Source organism: Microcaecilia unicolor, chromosome 3 (assembly GCF_901765095.1).
Source record: "Microcaecilia unicolor chromosome 3, aMicUni1.1, whole genome shotgun sequence".
Classification (NCBI taxonomy): Eukaryota; Metazoa; Chordata; class Amphibia; order Gymnophiona; family Siphonopidae; genus Microcaecilia; species Microcaecilia unicolor.
Window position 1 is genome coordinate 164,657,949 of NC_044033.1, and position 22,596 is coordinate 164,680,544.

The following is a 22,596-nucleotide window of genomic DNA, read 5'->3' on the forward strand; positions in this document are numbered from 1 at the left end:
GAGTGACATTTATAGAATAACAGTTGGCGCTATTTTTTTTCAGCGCCATATACAGAATCTAGCCCTTAGGTTATGTATACCTATGGGCTGCACAGGACTTAACGCATGCACTAATCCATCAGAACACTTTAGTAAAAGGACCCTGTGACAAAACAGTGAGTGGGTTTTAAGACGGTAACTTATTTCTTCAAGTGTATTTCTCTAGTATGGCCAGCAGGTGGTGCAAGTTTATGTTTAAAGCTGTTGTTCTAGGCTCCGCTTGACCCAGGAGCTCAAATTCATCTAGAATGTACTGGCTCTTGCCCCAGTCTTAGCCAGGGAGAAAAAAAAAAAAAAAAAAGAGAAGGAGCTCTTTGCTAAGGCCCTGTGAAAAGTTATATTTGATAACATGTGAGCAGCTACAGTGGGGGAAATAAGTATTTGATCCCTTGCTGATTTTGTAAGTTTGCCCACTGACAAAGACATGAGCAGCCCATAATTGAAGGGTAGGTTATTGGTAACAGTGAGAGATAGCACATCACAAATTAAATCCGGAAAATCACATTGTGGAAAGTATATGAATTTATTTGCATTCTGCAGAGGGAAATAAGTATTTGATCCCCCACCAACCAGTAAGAGATCTGGCCCCTACAGACCAGGTAGATGCTCCAAATCAACTCGTTACCTGCATGACAGACAGCTGTCGGCAATGGTCACCTGTATGAAAGACACCTGTCCACAGACTCAGTGAATCAGTCAGACTCTAACCTCTACAAAATGGCCAAGAGCAAGGAGCTGTCTAAGGATGTCAGGGACAAGATCATACACCTGCACAAGGCTGGAATGCTGGAATGGGCTACAAAACCATCAGTAAGACGCTGGGCGAGAAGGAGACAACTGTTGGTGCCATAGTAAGAAAATGGAAGAAGTACAAAATGACTGTCAATCGACAAAGATCTGGGGCTCCACGCAAAATCTCACCTCGTGGGGTATCCTTGATCATGAGGAAGGTTAGAAATCAGCCTACAACTACAAGGGGGGAACTTGTCAATGATCTCAAGGCAGCTGGGACCACTGTCACCACGAAAACCATTGGTAACACATTACGACATAACGGATTGCAATCCTGCAGTGCCCGCAAGGTCCCCCTGCTCCGGAAGGCACATGTGACGGCCCGTCTGAAGTTTGCCAGTGAACACCTGGATGATGCCGAGAGTGATTGGGAGAAGGTGCTGTGGTCAGATGAGACAAAAATTGAGCTCTTTGGCATGAACTCAACTCGCCGTGTTTGGAGGAAGAGAAATGCTGCCTATGACCCAAAGAACACCGTCCCCACTGTCAAGCATGGAGGTGGAAATGTTATGTTTTGGGGGTGTTTCTCTGCTAAGGGCACAGGACTACTTCACCGCATCAATGGGAGAATGGATGGGGCCATGTACCGTACAATTCTGAGTGACAACCTCCTTCCCTCCGCCAGGGCCTTAAAAATGGGTCGTGGCTGGGTCTTCCAGCACGACAATGACCCAAAACATACAGCCAAGGCAACAAAGGAGTGGCTCAGGAAGAAGCACATTAGGGTCATGGAGTGGCCTAGCCAGTCACCAGACCTTAATCCCATTGAAAACTTATGGAGGGAGCTGAAGCTGCGAGTTGCCAAGCGACAGCCCAGAACTCTTAATGATTTAGAGATGATCTGCAAAGAGGAGTGGACCAAAATTCCTCCTGACATGTGTGCAAACCTCATCATCAACTACAGAAGACGTCTGACCGCTGTGCTTGCCAACAAGGGTTTTGCCACCAAGTATTAGGTCTTGTTTGCCAGAGGGATCAAATACTTATTTCCCTCTGCAGAATGCAAATAAATTCATATACTTTCCACAATGTGATTTTCCGGATTTAATTTGTGATGTGCTATCTCTCACTGTTACCAATAACCTACCCTTCAATTATGGGCTGCTCATGTCTTTGTCAGTGGGCAAACTTACAAAATCAGCAAGGGATCAAATACTTATTTCCCCCACTGTATATGTCCTTATCTCCCCTGGGAATATTTAGATAGTGTTATAATTGATCCATATTTCAATTACTTGTTACTGTTTGCTGATTGCACCTTTGCAATTTACTGTTCTAATTTTAATTTTACTTGACAATAAACACTATTAGTTTATTGCCTCTGCTTGCTTGGACTGATTAAAAATCCTGGTGGTTTGTGTGTTGGGTCTGTACGTGCTTTCTAGGAACTGTGGGAGCACTGGGAGTTTGGCCCCAGTAATCTAGAAATCACTGGGGATAATTTGAGAGTGGGAGACTCACACAGAGGAGGTTGTGGACCCAGTCGGTGAGAGGAGGGTGCTAGTGTAGAGCACATGTGGCAAGTGCAGGCGGACCTGAACTGTGCTAGGGATAGACCCTCGAAGTGGCCACGAGATAGCCCTGGCGGGTGGGCTATGCGCTTTGTAACAGACCCTCTAGTAACCTAAGGGGCCCTTTTACTAAGCTGCGGTAAAAAAGGGACCTGTGCTAGCAGCGGGGGCCATTTTTGCCACTCGCTGAGGTCCTTTTTACCATAGCAGGTAAAAAAGCCAAAAAAGGCATGCCCATGCAGTAAGATTGCTATTACCGCATGGCCATATGGGCAGGGGAGCACTTATTGCCACCCACTGAGGTGGCGGTAAGGGTTCTCATGCTAACCTGGTACACGTAGCGCTGCTTGATTACCGCCAGATAAGCTAAAGAGGCAAAAGTTTATCTTTCAGTGTAACTATAAAAAGCCATTTTCGCTTGCAGAAAAAACATTTTCCAAATTTCCTTGGAAAGTATGCACACACACACTGTATGTGTGTAAGTTTATATGAGCAGAGTGGGGGTGTTCCTGGCAGTGGGGCTGGGGTGGGGTTAACATGTATTTAATTATTTGGATTTTGCTCACACCTGGAGGGTTCACAATGTAAGTTTGTACCTGAGGCAATGGAGGGTTACGTGACTTGCTGACTATTACAAGGAGCAGCAGTGGGATTTGAACTGGCCACCTCTGGATGTCAAGACCAGTACTCTAACCACTAAATCACTCTTCTACTTTATGCATGCACTTCATAAAACATACACCTACAGTAAGCCAGAAATGAGTATGTATTCTACAGTAATTGTAAATGTATGCATGTCTTTCCCTGAAAGGATAAATTATATGCATACTTACTACATACCTCGGGTGGGCTGTTTTTACAATTACCCTCCCTATGTACACAGTCCTAAAATATGCTCCAATAGCTACTTATAGGGGCCTGCTGTTTTGTAAAAAAAAGCTACAGGAAATGTTCACAATGGTGCACATTCCAGCATCTTTCATTTGTATAAGGAGGGCCGAATAATCAATACAATCGATTGTCCCATGCAGGTTTCAACATTTTCCTTTGTTCCATTATTTATACTGTGCTGATTAAACATGCACCAGACTTTGGCAACTACAGTGGACTTGGGAGCTAGTGCTATACTGCTTGACTGTTATTAATTAATAACTTGCATTTAGTTCACACCTTTTCAGACTACACACCATTCTGCACCTGGACTAGCTTTCTACACATAAGGAACTGGTCTAAGTTAGTATATCTTGTTCAACTGTACAAAGAACTTGAGTTTAGCCACCCATGTATTTATCCCAACTAAGTACCACCTATCTAATCCCCATCTATACATCTGAACTTGGCCCTTCGGCTATATGGTAAGCTGTATTGTAGAAAATCACTAGCAATATCCATGTTATTTGAATGTTCTGTGTGCTTATTAGATGCTTCATTAGTATTATGCTGATATTGTATTATAATCTTTATTATTTGAATTTCAGTGCTGTTAAATGTGTATATTTTTGATACTGTTTCATGATAGTCTTATTACCAGGTTTCGATTTGGTGTTTTTAAGTTTACCTCATTTATTGTATTTATGTTTATTCTTGGTTATTTTACTATTGCTATACTGTTAACAAAATTTAAGTTTTGTTAAACTGTACTTGCTGTACACCGCCTTTGATGAGTCTCTTCGTAAAGGTGGTTAATAAATCCCAATCAATTTAATTAAATTAATAATTTTGGGCAATTACATTCAGGTACACATTCTATGGAACTTTGGAAGGCTAAGTGCTTTGAAAATATGCCCTAGGTATTTCCCTGTCCTGGGTGGTCTTACATTCTACGGGGTCCTTTTACTATCCTATATAATAATTCTCACCTCCAACATTCTATTGGTCTTGCTGCCTGTGTTCGTGACTTTTTTGAAGTTGGTCTGCTAGGCTCTGTAGTACAGGTTGACGTCACACGCAGCACTGACCAAACTCACGATAGCAGAATGATGCCCTGCCCTTGCCACCATGCCCCCCAAGGTCGCCGCTGCCACTCACCCCTCCACCCCCCACCACCCCAAGGTCGCCCCTCTACCCCCCCCCCCCAGGGTCACCACCATTCCCCCCCTACACCCCCCTTCCCGAGGTCGCCGCAGCCACTGATTCACCCCCCTCCCCGAGTTCCCCGCTGCACCCCCCTCCGTCCGCCACCCGGCCGGGCCCCCTGCATCGAAATCACAGTCTCACCTCCGTGAAAGCAGCGCTGCAGGCAGCAGAACGCCTCCCTTTGGCCCTCCTTGCGTCCCGCCCTTGCAGAAGTTGTGTCAGAGGAGGGCGGGACACAGGGAGGGAAGGAGGCCCGAAGGGAGGCGTTCTGCTGCCTGCACCGCTGCTTTCATGGAGGTGAGACTGCGATTTCAATGCAGAGGGCAGACGGTCGATGACGGAGGGCGGGAGGGGGTCCTGAGAGCAGAGAGGGGGGGAGAGGGGAGGGGTCCTGAGACCTGAGAGGGGGAGGGGGGAGAGGGGAGGGGTAGGGGTCCTGAGACCAGAGAGGGGAGGGAGGGGGAGAGTAGGAGAGGGAGGGGGACCTGAGACCAGAGAGGGAGGGGGGAAGGGGTCCTGAGACCAGAGGGGGGAGGGAGAGAGGGGGTCCTGAAACCAGAGAGGGAGAAGGGGTATCTCTGTCACGCACACTCTGTCTCTCATACACACTCTCTCTCTCTGTCACAGTCAGTGTCTCTCTCTCACTCTCACACACTGTCTCTCACACACTCTATGTCTCACACTGTATCACATTCACTCTCTGTGTGTCACACAGTCGCTCTCACACACTCTCTCAGTTTCATACACTCTCTTGGTCTCACAGAGAGTCTGTGTATCGCACACATACTCTCTCACACTCTCTCTGTCTCACACACACTGTATCTGTGTGAAACACACTTTCTCTCTCTCACACTCACTGTCTCAGATACGCAGTCACACACACTCATTCTCACCCAGTCTCACTCTGTCACACTCGCACATTCACACTCTCTCTCTCTCTCTCTCACACAGGCACTCTCACACACACTCTCTCAAACATACACACTCCGAGGAAAAGCTTGCTAGCGCCCGTTTCATTTGTGTCAGAAACGGGCCTTTTTTACTAGTTTTATTGATAAACTAGGATTTATTTACTGCCTTTTTGAAGGAATTCACTCAAGGCAGTGTATAGTAAGAATACATCAAACATGAGCAATAGGCAATTACAGCAGTAAAAATATTCAAACAACAATACAAAGTATGACATAATGTATTACTTACAACGTCAAGACAATATGTAATAGAACATTTTAATCGATAGTGAAGTTGTGTTAACAAATTAGTGTGTGCTGAGTGTCATGCAGCCCATAGGTATACAAGTTGCACGGCATTTAGTATGCTCTAATTGTCAGCAGACACTGAGGGCTAGATTCTGTAAAATGGGCTTCTTAGCATTTAGTGTGCGCTAAGGACTAGATTCTACATATGGTACCAAAAAAAATCAATGCCAAATAAAAATGCTGTTCTATAAGCAGTGCTTAAAGTAGGCACAGTTTGTAGAATATTGCTTCCGCCTGGGAATCACGCCTAACTTTAGGCGCGGCCATTTGCACCAACCGAAACATGGTGTGGTGCAATGTACATGCCTAAATTAGGCGTGTATCCCCATTATTCTATAACACCACGAGTAAATTTTAGGAACGCCCCTGTTACTCCCATAACCAGTCCATTTCCACACCCCCTTTTTCAATTCGCGTGGTATGGATCTCAAGCCTAAATTTACAAGCATAAATGCAAATTAAATCTAATTAGTGCCAATAATTGCTTGTTAAAAAGTTGCTAATTAACCCAATTTTTGGCAACTTTTATATAATTAGGAAGTAAATACGTTAGTGCACTTTAGTGAAAGAACCCCTTTGTTTGTACCGGAGACAATGGAGGGTTAAGTGACTTGTCTGAGATCACAATAAGAAACATCAGCAGGATTTGATCCCTGAATTCCTTGGTTGTTAGCCTGCTGCTCTAATCAAACTTATGCCAAAAGCCAGCAACATGCACAAGTTAAAGGAAGCTAGCCTAGCCTAGCTGTAAGAAAGGAGATCGATTTCTAGCTGTGTCATGTTCTTAAACTGCACTCAGTTGCAAGAATGTGTACTCAGGATGTGCATAGGCAAAACATCTTTTGTTCATCTAAGGAAATGATTATTTTGCATTTGAATTACCTTTGACTTTGGCTTTCAAAGCCTTCTGATGCTTGAGCTCCACCCCGAGCACATCATACAAAGCTGCCAGTTCAATCAGTGCCAGGTAACAGACCTTCTTCATGTCCTGAGGAGCCAGATTGCCAATTTTTGTGGTACCTGTTTTGTCCTTTGGCACTCTGTAGTTCTAAGAAAAGTGAAATAACAATTGAAAACCAGGCAACAACTGAAAACAAAATCTTATTTCATCAGACATCTTTATAAACTAGGCCTCCATTTACTACAGTGTTATTTAAACAAACTTCTGTTAATGTAGAATGAGCTAATTGGATTATGATCAAGGGTGTAATTTTACAGCGCCCAAATAATCATGCAAGCCAAATTTATTTTTTTATTTTTATTACATTTGTACCCAGTGCTTTCCCACTCATGGCAGGCTCAATGCGGCTTACATGGGGCAATGGAGGGTTAAGTGACTTGCCCAGAGTCACAAGGAGCTGCCTGTGCCTGAAGTGGGAATCCAACTCAGTTCCTCAGGACCAAAGTCCACCATCCTAACCACTAGGCCACTCCTCCACTGTTGCTACTATTTGAGATTCTACATGGAATGTTGCTATTCCACTAGCAACATTCCATGTAGAAGTCGGCCCTTGCAGATCACCAATGTGGCCGCGCAGGCTTCTACATGGAATGTTGCTAGTGGAATAGCAACATTCCATGTAGAATCTCCAATAGTAGCAACATTCCATGTAGAATCTCCAATAGTATCTATTTTATTTTTGTTACATTTGTACCCTGCGCTTTCCCACTCATGGCAGGCTCAATGCGGCTTACATGGGGCAATGGAGGGTTAAGTGACTTGCCCAGAGTCACAAGGAGCTGCCTGTGCCTGAAGTGGGAATCCAACTCAGTTCCTCAGGACCAAAGTCCACCATCCTAACCACTAGGCCACTCCTCCACTCCATATACTATGCAAATTCAATATAAATGTTATTATTTACCCATCCTAAAGAAAACTTTTGCTAAATGATTTCATCAGTGCCACATATGGACTTTTTTTTATATCCTTAGTTATATTAAGCAAGGAATTTCTCATGCGTTGCCAGTGAGGAACTTTACATAGTAAAAATACTAAAAATGTTCCTTCTTATGGTGGCACAAAAAAAAAAAAATTAACGAGGCTCTGTAGTCTGAATTGGAGGTACTGCTGGCTTTATTCTTCCAGGGGAACCTTCAATACCTAGTGAGTCAGTGGACACAATGACTCTATTCGCCAGCCCTGATGGTGGGCTATAAAATGCAAGAAAGCTCCCCCTCAGTTACCCCCCTCCCATAAATAGCAAGAGGGTTTTTTTTTTTTTTTTTTTTTTTTATACTTTATTATAATTTCAAATTTATACAACTTATCCAAGAAGTATACAAAAACAATAAAAAACAAAACCCAAATCATTATTTTGAGACAAATAAAAAAAAAAAAAAAAAAAAAAACTTTGTCTCATTTAAGGTAATAAATCATACATTTTCAACCCCCATATGGGAAATACATAAATGGAACCAAGATATATATTTAACATAGTTACCAATTAAAGTAATTAACAATCAGAACATTACAAACTCGAGTGATATTCTCAGCCTATCTTACAGCGACCGTATGAGCACCTAAACTTTCACAATTACATTCTGAACTTCCTTGGAACAGACAAATTCCTCAAATTGTTTTGGATCAAAGAACTGATAATTATTCTGTTGGTAGACAAACCGACATACACAAGGAAATTTAAGAGTAAAAGTTACCCCAATATTTAAAGCCCTTTGACGCAATGCCAAAAAGGCCTTGCGTCTACTTTGGGTCTCTCTTGCGAGATCCGGAAAAATTCTAACTTTAGATCCAAAAAACAATGAGTCTAAATGTTTGAAAAATAATTTTAAGACCACTTCTCTGTCCATCTCAAGTGCAAATGTTACCACTGCTGTTGTCCTTTGGGTAACCACCTCTAAGGAAGACTCTAAAAAGGACGTCAAGTTCATTCCTCCATCCACAACAGCCTGATTACTTCCAGATTTAGGTGTTAAAGTCTGAAGGTAAATTACCCTTGTTATGGGTGGCAGAGACTCACCCGGCATCCCTAGGACTTCCATCAAATACTTTTTAACCATATCAATAGCCGAAATAATAGGAGATCTGGGGAAGTTGATAAGCCGCAAATTAAGCCGTCGCTGTTGATTCTCTAGATATTCCATTTTCCGTTTAGTAAAATTACTATCCTTAATTGTAGCTTTATTCAGTTTCTCCAGTCTCTGAAATTTTTCTTCAAATTCTTGAGTCATAGACAACTGGTGGGCATTAATCTGCTCTTGGACTGACAGAGCTTCAGCTAATAGCTTAATTTCTCCTACATTTTTAACCAAAACAGCTTGTAGTGAAGAGTGCATTGAAAAAGTTAGGTCCCATAGTGACTCCATTGTCACAACGGCTGGTTTTGCAACTACTACACTCAAATCAGGAAGGGGGGCATTGGTTATCTGTTTCAGACCATCGCTCAACGCAGAGGAAAAATTTTTAAATCTCTGTCCTACCAGATAACCCTCGCTTCCATCGTGTTCGGTTGGGCTCCCTTCCTTGTGGGTCCTCTCCACTTCGGGCATGGGAACCGCCAAGGCACAACCCTCTCGCTCATTTCCTGGTTGAGGAGGTGCCGTACGGACGTCGGGGCTGAGAGAAGCCCCGTCTGCGCTGCTGACCGAGTCGATTGAAGCCGGTCTGATAGCAGGAGATGAAGTCATCCGAGGTCCCAGCATTACTCCGAAATTCTCCAGCTTCGTCTGCCTCGAGAGGGGGATTTTGGCGGGGGTAACAGGAGCCTCCCTCACCTTCCCTCTCCGCTTCCCCATATCTTGGGTATTCAGACGCCTCTCGGGATTCTCTGCTGGAGCGTTTCCTGGTAAGTCTGGGGTAACGTCTCACATCAGCGCCATCTTGGTTGCTCAGCAAGAGGGTTTTGTTCAGTCCCCAACTTAACCCACAGGGTCTGCAGGGCCAATGGGGGTAGGAGCAATCCCCACTCTTTCCTGCCTCAGGGGCCCTTTTACTAAGCAGCGGTAAGCCCACTGCAGGCTTACCATACACCAATCTGGAGCTACCGCCGGTGGTAGTTTCAACCCCCAGCACGCGGCATTTCTGGTGCTAACAGAAATGTTCCAAAAATATTTCCACAGGGGGTTACCTGGTGGAGTGGCCTAGTGGTTAGAGCACCAGTCTTGCAATCCAGAGGTGGCCGGTTCAAATCCCACTGCTGCTCCTTGTGATCTTGGGCAAGTCACTTAACCCTCCATTGTCTCAGGTACAAACTTAGATTGTGAGCCCTCCTGGGACAGAGAAATATGCAGTGTACCTGAATGTAACTCACCTTGAGCTACTACTGAAAAAGGTGTGAGCAAAATCTAAATAAATAAATAAATCGGGCAGTGCTATACACTATCCACCACTTCAATGGTAGTATTACTGCTAGGGTTCAGTGGTGTCATTCTGAGGAAGACAACTGCAAGGGCAGAAGCCAGTGGGGATTCCTCCTGCCCCACTATGCCCCCGGATCACTGGGCGGTGAGTCAAAAAGGTGCTGGGAACCTTTCTAACATTTTAGCATAGCATCAGGGCTGGGTAGGGGGAACTTCTAGAGCAGGGGGTCCAGAGGCCTCCAGTTAGGGCCAGAGGACCCTTTAATTACTATATGCCACTGTTACTTAAAGGGTGCTGTGGGGTTTTGTTGTTTTTTGCTATTTTGGTTTTGGTTTTTCAGAACTTGAAAAATTAAATTATAGCTCTTCAGCTGTGGTCATTTTTTCTGCGAAAATGGGCCTCTTTAATACACTTATTTTCACTTTTTTTTTTGCATGAATGAGCTCTTTTGCATGATTTGCATCACAACAGCTCATTAAGGCAAAATTTTAACTTTTGTGCACAGTGGGCTTCATGCGAAAGTTAACTACTCTTAGGTCACTTTGCAAGAGTGCACTTTGCACAACAGTGCGCAGAAAAATCACTGCATTTTGGCACTTTTGTGCACCAGGCATTTTGCACTAATTTTCACACAAACTGCACTTAAAGTCACTTCAGTACATAGGGCTCATAGTACGAGCATGATTTCTGAAAGGTTCTCTTTAATCTTGTACACTGGACAAAGTAGCTTTCTAGTATCCCACTTGTGCAGAAATATAAATATTTGCTATCACCAAATAAATTAATTAGAAAGGACCTACACTTTTCATGGAAATTATATTAAGTGTTTAAAGAAAAGTGGTAGGTTGAAGGGGGAGGAAGTGACATCACCCTCTTGTATGGCTGCTTAGCAACCTTGCTCCCACTCGGCCTCTTTAATATCTTTTATAATCCTGTGCATCGACCTGGTTAGAGGCTGGAATTTACAACCTTTTGATTCTTTGTACACCAGCCATGGCTCAAAAATCTAAATTGAAAGAAGTGACTAAGCTTACAGCTCATCTTGTGAGTCAAAGAGGCTTGTATCATGTGTCTCGGGAGCATGAGTCAGTCCTGGAGATGGAATCTGAAGCTTCAGAAGTTAAGCAGTTCAGGGGTGATAAACTTTACTCTGTTCTTCGAGATCTTGAGATCTTATGACCGTTTTATATGTTTGTTTTATTATATTGTGCATGTTTTATGTAATCCACTTTGGGTCAAAAGCAGAATATAAATGAGATGATCTGAGACAGGAGGTTCAGGATACTCGAACCAAGATACTGGAGAAAATGGGTTAGATTCATAGTGATCTTAAAGATTTGGAAATGCGGATGGAAGAACACATTAAAGATTTTAATGGTAACACATGCCCAGGTTGTGGGTCTCACTACTAGGTTGGAGGAAGTGATATATAAAAATAGATGGCTTGTTCTCCAAAAACTTCACCAATTGCTATCACTTCTGTTTTTTGAACATTCAGGACCAACTAAAAGAGCGAGACTGCAGATAACCAATAGCCCTGTCTGAGTGTCAATAGCAACCCCCCCCCCCCCCAAAAAAAAAAAAAAAAACTCTGAATGATGTCTACAAAGACCCTGCAAAGTACACTTAATGCCTTCAAAAGATGACACAGAGGTAAAAGGAAAGATATCAAATAGAACTGGCGACAATAAGAAGCCTTGTGGTACCTTCTCAATTCAGAAACCTGATCGCTAATCCACACTCCCTGCGTTCTATGTTCCAAAAAAAAAAAAAAGAGAACCAATTAAGAACGACTCCAGACACTCCACATTGGTCTATTGATCAATATGCCAAGGCTAACCATATCAATCTTGGTCAATAGATACGAGGGCCGCTTGATAACAGTGATCATAATATGATCGGTTTTGATATTGGCATTGAAGGAAGTGAAACTAGGAAATCAAGTACGCTAGCGTTTAACTATAGAAAGGGTGATTACGACAAAATGAGAAAAATGGTGAAAAAAAGACTGAAAGGAGCAGCTCGCAGAGTAAAAAACTTGCATCAGGCGTGGATGCTGTTTAAAAACACCATCCTGGAGGTTCAGGACAAATATATTCCACGTATTAGAAAAAAGGGAAAAAAGACTAAACGTCAGCCGGCGTGGCTAAACAGTAAGATAAAGGAAATCATTAGAGCCAAAAAACAATCCTTCAGAAAGTGGAGAAGAGAACCAACTGAAAGTAACAGGATAGATCATAAGGAATGCCAAGCCAAATGCAAAGCGGAGATAAGGAGGGCAAAAAAGGACTTTGAGAAGAAATTAGCGTTGGAAGCAAAAATATATAGTAAAAACTTTTTTAGATACATTAAAAGCAGGAAACCGGCCAAAGAGTCGGTTGGGCCGCTGGACGAAAATGGTGTTAAAGGGGCGATCAAGGAGGACAAAGCCGTAGCGGAGAAATTAAATGAATTCTTTGCTTCGGTCTTCACCGAGGAGGATTTGGGGGGGACACCGGTGCCGGAAAGAATATTTGAAGCGGGGGAGTCGGAGAAACTAAACAAATTCTCTGTAACCTTGGAGGATGTAATGGGTCAGTTCAGCAAGCTGAAGAGTAGTAAATCACCGGGACCTGATGGTATTCATCCCAGAGTATTAATAGAACTAAAAATGAACTTGCGGAGCTACTGTTAGAAATATGCAATCTGTCCCTAAAATCGAGTGTAATACCGGAAGACTGGAGGGTAGCCAATGTTACTCCGATTTTTAAGAAAGGTTCCAGAGGAGATCCGGGAAATTATAGACCGGTGAGTCTGACGTCGGTGCCGGGCAAGATGGTGGAGGCTATTATTAAGAATAAAATTGCAGAGCATATACAAAAACATGGACTGATGAGACAAAGTCAGCACGGATTTAGTGAAGGGAAGTCTTGCCTCACCAATCTAATGCATTTTTTTGAGGGGGTAAGCAAACATGTGGACAATGGGGAGCCGGTTGATATTGTATATCTGGATTTTCAGAAGGCGTTTGACAAAGTGCCGCACGAAAGACTCCTGAAGAAATTGCAGAGTCATGGAATCGGAGGTAGGGTATTATTATGGATTAAGAACTGGTTGAAAGATAGGAAGCAGAGAGTAGGATTGCGTGGCCAGTATTCTCAGTGGAGGAGGGTAGTTAGTGGGGTCCCGCAGGGGTCTGTGCTGGGTCCGTTGCTTTTTAATGTATTTATAAATGACCTAGAGATGGGAATAACTAGTGAGGTAATTAAATTCGCCGATGACACAAAATTATTCAGGGTCGTCAAGTCGCAGGAGGAATGTGAACGATTACAGGAGGACCTTGCGAGACTGGGAGAATGGGCGTGCAAGTGGCAGATGAAGTTCAATGTTGACAAGTGCAAAGTGATGCATGTGGGTAAGAGGAACCCGAATTATAGCTACGTCTTGCAAGGTTCCGCGTTAGGAGTTACGGATCAAGAAAGGGATCTGGGTGTCGTCGTCGATGATACGCTGAAACCTTCTGCTCAGTGTGCTGCTGCGGCTAGGAAAGCGAATAGAATGTTGGGTGTTATTAAGAAGGGTATGGAGTCCAGGTGTGCGGATGTTATAATGCCGTTGTATCGCTCCATGGTGCGACCGCACCTGGAGTATTGTGTTCAGTACTGGTCTCCGTATCTCAAAAAAGATATAGTAGAATTGGAAAAGGTACAGCGAAGGGCGACGAAAATGATAGTGGGGATGGGACGACTTTCCTATGAAGAGAGGCTGAGAAGGCTAGGGCTTTTCAGCTTGGAGAAGAGACGGCTGAGGGGAGATATGATAGAAGTGTATAAAATAATGAGTGGAATGGATCGGGTGGATGTGAAGCGACTGTTCACGCTATCCAAAAATACTAGGACTAGAGGGCATGAGTTGAAGCTACAGTGTGGTAAATTTAAAACGAATCGGAGAAAATTTTTCTTCACCCAACGTGTAATTAGACTCTGGAATTCATTGCCGGAGAACGTGGTACGGGCGGTTAGCTTGACGGAGTTTAAAAAGGGGTTAGATAGATTCCTAAAGGACAAGTCCATAGACCGCTATTAAATGGACTGGAAAAATTCCTCATTTTTAGGTATAACTTGTCTGGAATGTTTTTACGTTTGGGGAGCGTGCCAGGTGCCCTTGACCTGGATTGGCCACTGTCGGTGACAGGATGCTGGGCTAGATGGACCTTTGGTCTTTCCCAGTATGGCACTACTTATGTACTTATGTACTAACATAACCAAAAAAATAGAAAGAAGAATGATCCAACCCTTGTCTCAGAATATCAACAAAAGATAGCAGTAGGGATTCAGTACTATCAGGCTCATTTTCGAAAGAGAAGGACGCCCATCTTTCGCCACAAATCGGAACTTGGGCGTCCTTCTCACAGGGTCGCCCAAATCGGTATAATCGAAAGCTGATTTTGGGCGTCCCCAACTGCTTTCCATCGCAGGGACAACCAAAGTTTACGGGAGCGTGTCGGAGGCTTAGCAAAGGCGGGACTTGGGCGTGCCTAACACATGGACGTCCTCGACCCATAATGGAAAAAAAAAGGGCGTCACTGACGAGCACTTGGACAACTGTACCTGGCTGTTTTTTTCTTATGACCAAGACACAAAAAGGTGCCCAAACTGACCAGATCACCACCGGAGATAATCGGGGATGACCTCCCCTTACTCCCCCAGTGGTCACTAACCCCCTTCCCACCCTCAAAAAAAAATCTTTCAAAATATTTTGTGCCAGCCTCTAATGTCATTCTCAGGTCCATCACAGCAGTATACAGGGTCCCTGGAGCAGTTTTAGTGGGTGCAGTGCACTTCAGGCAGGCGGACCCAGGCCCATCCCCCCTACCTGTACACTTGTGGTGGTAAATGTGAGCCCTCCAAAACCCACCACAAACCCACATCTAGGTGCCCCCCTTCACCTGTAAGGGCTATGGTAGTGGTCTACAGTTGTGGGTAGTGGGTTTTGGGGGGCTCAGCATACAAGGTAAGGGAGCTATGTACATGGGAGCAATTTCTGAAGTCCACTGTGGTGCCCCCTAGGGTGTCCGGTTGGTGTTCTGGCATGTCAGGGGGACCAGTGCACTAGAAATGCTGGCTCCTCCCATGACCAAAGGGCTTGAATTTGGTTGTTTCTGAGATGGGCATCCTTGATTTACATTATCAGCAAAAATCAGAAACGACCAAGTCTAGGAATGACCATCTCTAAGGACGACCTAAATGTCAAGATTTGGGTGTCCCTGACCATATTATCGAAACGAAAGATGGATGTCCATCTTGTTTCAATAATACGGGTTTCCCCGCCCCTCCAACGGGACGTTTTGCGAGGACGCCCTCAGCAAAACTTGGGCGTCCCTTTCGATTATGCCCCTCCACGTGTTCTATGAAATCCGTACTGAAATGGATCCAGAATTCTAGCTTCCTCCAAATACCTCTCTATTAGTTTCAACACTAATTTCTCAAGAATTCTCGCCATCATAGGTAAGCATGAAACTGGTCTAAAATTACTCTAAAAACTGATCTCACTGAAGAGTTCTGCTGAAGGAAATAAAGCTGCTCCCCACATAGTGACATTACAACCAATCACATATTTGGGAATTGCTCAATGTCACTTGACCATCACTGGCTGTTTTGTGTTTCTGGCATGGGAGATGAAAAGAACGTTTGGGTTGAAGAGTAAATACAGTGCCATATGTGGTTGTGACATCAAAATTTACAGGACCTAAATCAATTGAGAATAGAATCACTAAAGTGATAAAATGAAACTGCATTACGCACAGGCAATAGAGAATCGTCCTCTCTGCTTTTTAACACTTTGCCTTTTGTGGTGTCTCGCAGAATTGCTGCCTGCTCTGCAAATGAAATCTCCAAATTGATATCAGTTTCAGGAGCAGAGACATCCCCAGTAGGGCTGCTGGTCTCCAGGTCACCACAACTTAGATTCTGGCCTGCAAAGAGAGAAAATTAAGTTATCACCATCCTGAGCCAACATTTAACATTAATTTTTGCATAAAGGTAAATTCTGGAAATGAAAACAATTCAGTATTTCGACTCGCTAAAAAAATGCAATTGACCACAAATACATTCATGTCATCGGACTTCCTAAGGCCACACAGATCTTTCCTGAGCACCCAAAAAATATAAGGGTGAATATTCAGCATGATTTTCACTGGGTGGTGGGAGTCCCTCCCACCCACCCAGTTAAATCATGCTAAGTGAGTTAGGCACTGATATTCAGACCATTGTGGTAGTCCGCTGGCGAAGTGAAGGTAGAGCTGCTGAGCATTATCTGGGCACTGCCAATATTCAGTGCTAGTGGCAATATAAAAGGCTGTCCTAAGTTGCCCAGATACTGTGTCTATCCAGGAACTGGTGCCAATGGTTACAAGTGGCCAGGCAACTTTCACTGGCTGCGGAGGTCCTAGATATTCAGCACCAGTATCTGATTTGTCCTGGCACTGAATTTCCTGTCCCAAATCTGCCCCCAGTGGTCAGCAAGGGCTGAATATCACCTAGATAAAATTCAACTTCTTGGACAACACAATGGCTGAACCTATGTATAACCTAATATTCATTTCTCAAAATAGTAATGCTGCAACATTACTAGAACTGCTAATAGAAACCAGCAGAGTGCTATCCACTAGCATCAGGAAGGCAATTTTCAAATTCATTTTTTTGTGAGCAAAACAGCACTATATCCATATTAATGAACATTAGTAAGAGTGTCCATCTTTATACATAGGGGAAATACTTATCATTAAATGTAAATACATGTAAATGGAAAGGAGTAGCTGCCTAATGGTTAGAGCAGCAGGCTGAAAAGCACAGAAACCAGGGGTTCCAATTCTACCACTTTTCCTGGTGACCTTCGGCAAGTCACTTCCCCCTTTACTGCTTCAGGTTCAAAGCCAGCTTTGTAAGCCCTCTTCCAACAAGGAGACACTACACATGAACATAATTCACCTGCAGCTATCAGTGAGAAAGGCGCAAGATAACGCCAAATAAGTACCACTAACATTTGCTTGTTGCAAGGTGCTCTCAGAGGCATTTGTACTTTCAAAATTCAAACATATGTGCACCCAGAAAATGTGTGCCCCAAAGAGTGGGTATAAACAAACGCACAGCTTTACTGAGGTACTTTTCAAAGCAGACGTCTGCCAAATTCACCAAGTTACTCAACGTGTAATTAAAATCTGGAATTCATTGCCAGAGAATGTGGTAAAGGTTGTTAGCTTAGCAGGGTTTAAAAAGGTCTGGACAGCTCAAGTCCATAGACAATGATTAAATTGACTTGGGGAAAATCCACTGCTTATTTCTGGGATAAGCAGTATAAAATGTATTGAATGTTTTCGGGATCTTGCCATATATTTGTGACCTGGATTGGCCACTGTTGGAAGCAGGATGCTGGGCTTGATGGACCTCTGGTCTGTCCCAGTGTGGCAATACTTATGTACAAAGTCTACACAGATGAAGTATGTTTATACTTTTTACTTGTGCCTGTAATTATCAAATCAGTCTCCAAAAAGATAACATTGTATAGAGTGTCTAGGCAGCAAAGGGACATTTAGGTCTACATATGTAAAGCTAGGACAGTATTTTACAAAAGGTTCAACAATGGCCATATCTGTTACAAAATATGTACAGCCTTGCTAAATATAAATGCATAAACACTGTTAATTACTGAAGAGATGGCTATGTTGAAAATCATTTCTATAGCACTACTAGACGTATGTAGTGCTGTACACTGAACATGTAAGAGAGAGTCCCTGCTCGACAGAGCTTACAATCAACGCGAGCACACAAGCCCATTAGCGCCATTTTTGCGTACGCACTTACCAACGTGGGATGGTCAATGGGGTTACCGCCATAAACTGCAAGCGTGCCAGGCACTTGCACACATGACATGTAAATTTAGTCAATCTCATGTAACTAGGGTCATTTCGCGTTCCTCGTGGATGATCAAAAACTAGCGCCTCATGAACACAGATGCTGAACGGCGTTATGCCAAAAAACAGCACCACCTTAGAGTGGCAAACACCTGGGTAAGTTATTCTGCATGTTACACACAAGTGGAAGCACCACCCTGACCCATACAAGTTAAGCGGGTATTTGCAGAATAGCGTTTAGGCATCATGCTGGCATATACACATATCTATGCTAGTATTCTAAACACTTGTGCATGTAAATGTTTGCATATATACAATTGCCCCGAACTTCTGTACTTTTACCTTGGCTAAAATAAGGGTGCATCTAGGCCAAGACTGGGAGAATACGAACGAGACTTAAAGCAGGTGGAAATGTACAGAAAGAAAAACAGCCCCATACCTGCAGCCAAATCTAGTTTCCCATGAAGACAATTTCACTGTGGGCCTGCAAGCCCCCCAACCCCCTCCCTCAGACTGTTTGAAAACTGCCCTACACCCCTACTTGCAACAAACAGGACAGCACAGAGACTGAAAATACTCCGTGTTCTGCTTGCTCTGCATGTGTTATACTCTACAGAGCTAATTCCTCGAAAAGGACTTACAGGCCTTCTGTATCAGTACCATTGTAACATAGTAGATGACAGCAGAGAAAGGCCTGCAAGGTCCATCCAGTCTGCCCAACAAGATAAACTCATATGTGCTACCTTTTGTGTATACCTGACCTTGATCAGTATCTAAATCTCACAAAAGAGCAATCTTGGATATCAAGAAATGAAAAATTGAAAATATAGCAATATCAGATATCCTTAGATAATCCTGAAATGTGTTTATTCATTAGGAGGAAAACCTCAAATTTAAAAGGGAACACTCCTTCGTTAGATAACCAACATAAGGGAGGACGCTTTAATCATCACAGGTAAAAAACCTCCTACTTTTAATAAACGGTAACTGCTCAATGTTTTCAAAAACCGTTTCTACATCTCGTTAAACACGGGAGGACCGTGGATGGTATTTCTCACTGCAAATCTTAAAAGATAAAAAGATAAGTGATCTGTTGTTTAACGAGATGTAGAAACGGTTCATATTTATGAATATATTTTTTGAAAACATTGAGCAGTTGCCGTTTATTAAAAGTAGGAGGTTTTTTTTACCTGTGATGATTAAAGGGTCCTCCCTTATGTTAGTTATCTAACGAAGGAGTGTTCCCTTTTAAATTTGAGGTTTTCCTCTTGATCAGTATCTGCCATCCTCACGGCACAGACCGTAGAAGTCTGCCCAGCACTAGCCCCGCCTCCCAACCACCAGCCCCCCCCCCCCCCCAGCTCTGCCACCCAATCTCCGCTAAACTTCTGAGGATCCCTTCCTTCTGAACAGGATTCCTTTATGTTTATCCCACGTATTTTTGAATTCTGTTACAGTTTTCATCTCCACAGAAGCACTGAAGTGGTTTAAACGGCAGCAGCTGCTTCAGGACAGCGACACATTGCTCACAGTAAGGCAGTCAGTCTCCTGTTCTGCTTACAAGGCATTGATCTCACTGTTGCCCAACATGATGGGCTGCCACATTCAGTGTTATCTTTGCCATGGAAATGATGGTCACAAACAGCTGTACTTGATATTACTCAGATAACATGGACAAGTCTTTAGGAGTTCGTGGGATGGTCTGTTTTCAGCCTTCTCACCCATCTAAACTGCAGGACACACTAATTCTGCTGTAGCACCAGGCTCCCTTTCCTTCCTGATTGCTAAAAGCAGCATTTCTGTAGCTCAGACATCCTCTTCCATGACAAGAAATCTGCTGACACACACGGTTTAGCAGACTGCATTTGCACTTTATCTGGGCAGGAATCCTTTTCTTTGTATTTTGTTGCTTCTCTGTTCATATTGTCTTTGTGCCTTGGTTTGAAATTATGGCAACCTACCCAACAGCCAATTTTCACAATCAGCCGTACCTAGCAAGGCAATGTCTGGAAAGAAAAAGAAAAAAAAGCTGTACTTTAAGGCTCTACTTTAATCCTTCATTTTCCACCATGGTTTCTCCCTCATAGACTTTCGCTTGGTTCCAACACTCTCAGTTTGGAAGGTACTTGCAAGATCCCTTCATTAAGCATTCCTTTTCCGTCAACTAGGGTGTTGGGGCTTATTATAAGCTGCATTTAATTAAGCAGAGGAAGCCTTACTTGATGGGATCAGCTACTTGATTAGCTATGGTTTTCAGTGGCTCGGATTACTGGAATGCTCTACATGCCGGACTCCCAGTTTAGCAATGGAATGAGGAACTAGTAGGAGCGATAAGATGACATTATTGAAGTAAACATTATTAAAAGCAGAGGTTAAATCCAGGTGGGAAAGTCATAACATGTTAAGCACAAACAAGTATAAGTTCAATTAATAGCCCAGTATGTTTCAGTGCTATTGTCTGACTAACTTTCCATGAATCTGGATAATCAATTTTAACCTCCTATGACAGAAGACCTGAGAATCCAAACCAGAGTAAATTAAAAGTCAGAAAGCATGTGTCAAAACATGTAGGGGTACTGATTGCACTGCTACTCGTACTGGACATACTGCGACATTTCCACCTGGATCTGACCTCTGCTTTTAATACGGTTTAATTTCATTTAATTGTTGGGGGTTTTTTTGTTGTTGTTTCTACTACCCTGTTTCCCCGAAAATAAGACCTAGTAGAGGTTTTGCTGAATTGCTAACTATAAGGCCTCCCCCGAAAGTAAGACCTAGCAAAGTTTTGTTTGGCCCCTATGGGTGCCCACTCTCTCCCACCAGAAGCTCACTATTTGGCAACTAGCCACCCAGCCCAGTTCCCATTAGTGTGGAGGTAGTGATGGCGATATGGTACTGTGTTGTGGTTTATTAGGGGAGGTTGTTTGTTTTTTTTGTGTCCTTGTGAGAGCCGGACGTCTATAACACAAAGCAACGCATTCTTTTCCTCGTTCTTCCTCTATCAGGGACCATCGTTGTGATTTTTTTTTTTGTACGTGTAATCGTTTGGTCCTCTAGTGTGGTGCATTTGGGTATGGCTTGTACCGTGTTTCGCCGAAATAAGACATCCCCTGAAAATAAGACCTAGTGCATCTTTGGGAGCAAAAATTAATATAAGACACTGTCTTATTTTCGGGGAAACACGGTAGCTCTTTGTTCCACCACTTTTCTTTTCTTTTGCTCACACCACCTGGTACAGTTGGCAATTGCCACTCTGTATTGGACTCCCAGTTTAGACGATAAATAAAATACTGTAGCCACTAGGATTGCAGCTGGCCTTCGAAGATCTACTAGTGCCTGGCATATCAGCTGCACTAGTTTGGCCCCCAGTCAATGAGCAACTCACATTCAACTTCTTGTCTTGGCATTTTGTGTTTTAAGAACAAGCAGGCCATTTTATGTTAAGGACAAACCCATGCCCATCATGTCAGCACTTCTTATTAAAGACTATCCAGCTTATTTTCGAAAGAGAAAGACGCCCATATTTCGACCCAAATCGGGAGATGGGCGCCTTTCTCCTGTGAGCGCCCAAATCGGTATAATCAAAAGCCGATTTTGGGCGCCTCCAACTGCAGTCTGTCGCGGGAACGGACAAAGTTGACGGGGGCGTGTCAGAGGCGTGGTGAAGGCGGGACTGGGGTGTGTTTATCGGCCCGAGGAGAGATGGGCGCGCTCGGACGATAATAGAAAAAAAGAAGGGCGCCAGAAGCAAGAATTTGGGTCACTTTTTCTGGACCCTTTTTTTCATGAACAAATCCCCCAAAAGTGCCCCAACTGCCCAGATGACCACAGGAGGGAATTGGGGATGACCACCCTGACTCCCCCAGTGGTCACTAACCCCCTCCCACCAAAAAAAGAACTTTAAAACTTTTTTTTCCAGCCTGTATGCCAGCCTCAAATGTCATACCCAGCTCCATCACAGCAGTATGCAGGTCCCTGGAGCAGTTGTTAGTGGGTGCAGTAGACTTCAGGCAGGTGGATCCAGGCCCATCCCCCCCTACCTGTTACACTTGTGCTGCTAAATGGGAGTGCTCCAAACCGCCCCCAAAACCCACTGTACCCACATATAGGTGCCCCCCTTCAGCCTTAAGTGTAGAGTTGTGGGGAGTGGGTTTTGGGAGGGATTTGGGGGGCTCAGCACCCAAGGTAAGGGAGCTATGGACTTGGGAGGTATTTTAAATTTTTTTTAATTGTTACAAGTGCCCCTAGGGTGCCGGTTGGTGTCCTGGCTGTGAGGGGGACAGTGCACTACGAATCCTGGCCCCTCCCACGACCAAATGCCTTGGATTTGTTCGTTGTGAGCTAGGCGCCTTCGGTTTCCATTATCGCTGAAACCGATACCGCCCAGCTCAAATCCGCCCAAATCCGATGCATTTGCCTGGCACAAAGCGATTATCGAAAAAAAGATGGCCGCCCATCTTTTTCGAAATACAGTCTGGCTCGCCCCTTCGCGGACCCGTCCTCGGAGATAGACGCCATGGAGATGGGCATTTGCGTTCGATTATGCCCCTCGATGTCCCTCAGATTACCCATGCTTGAGTGAAAGCAAGTACCTTTTCAATGGATATCAGACTAGAAACACATTTCTCCTGGATCTATAAATTACTTCCAGAGAGGGAGAGATCCTCATTGGTAAGAATTTGCTGGGAAATTGATTTTAAACTCAGGGAA

At 43.7% G+C, this 22,596-nt stretch overlaps 1 protein-coding gene across 1 annotated transcript in view; it reads right to left on the reverse strand.

Annotated features, from left to right (window-relative positions):
• LOC115465802 (rho GTPase-activating protein 18-like) overlaps positions 1 to 22,596 on the reverse strand; it is a 247,204-nt gene that overhangs the window by 82,023 nt on the left and 142,585 nt on the right. The window contains 2 exon segments of the mRNA XM_030196531.1: positions 6,560 to 6,725; positions 15,779 to 15,919. Coding sequence (XP_030052391.1) covers positions 6,560 to 6,725; positions 15,779 to 15,919 — 307 coding nt within the window.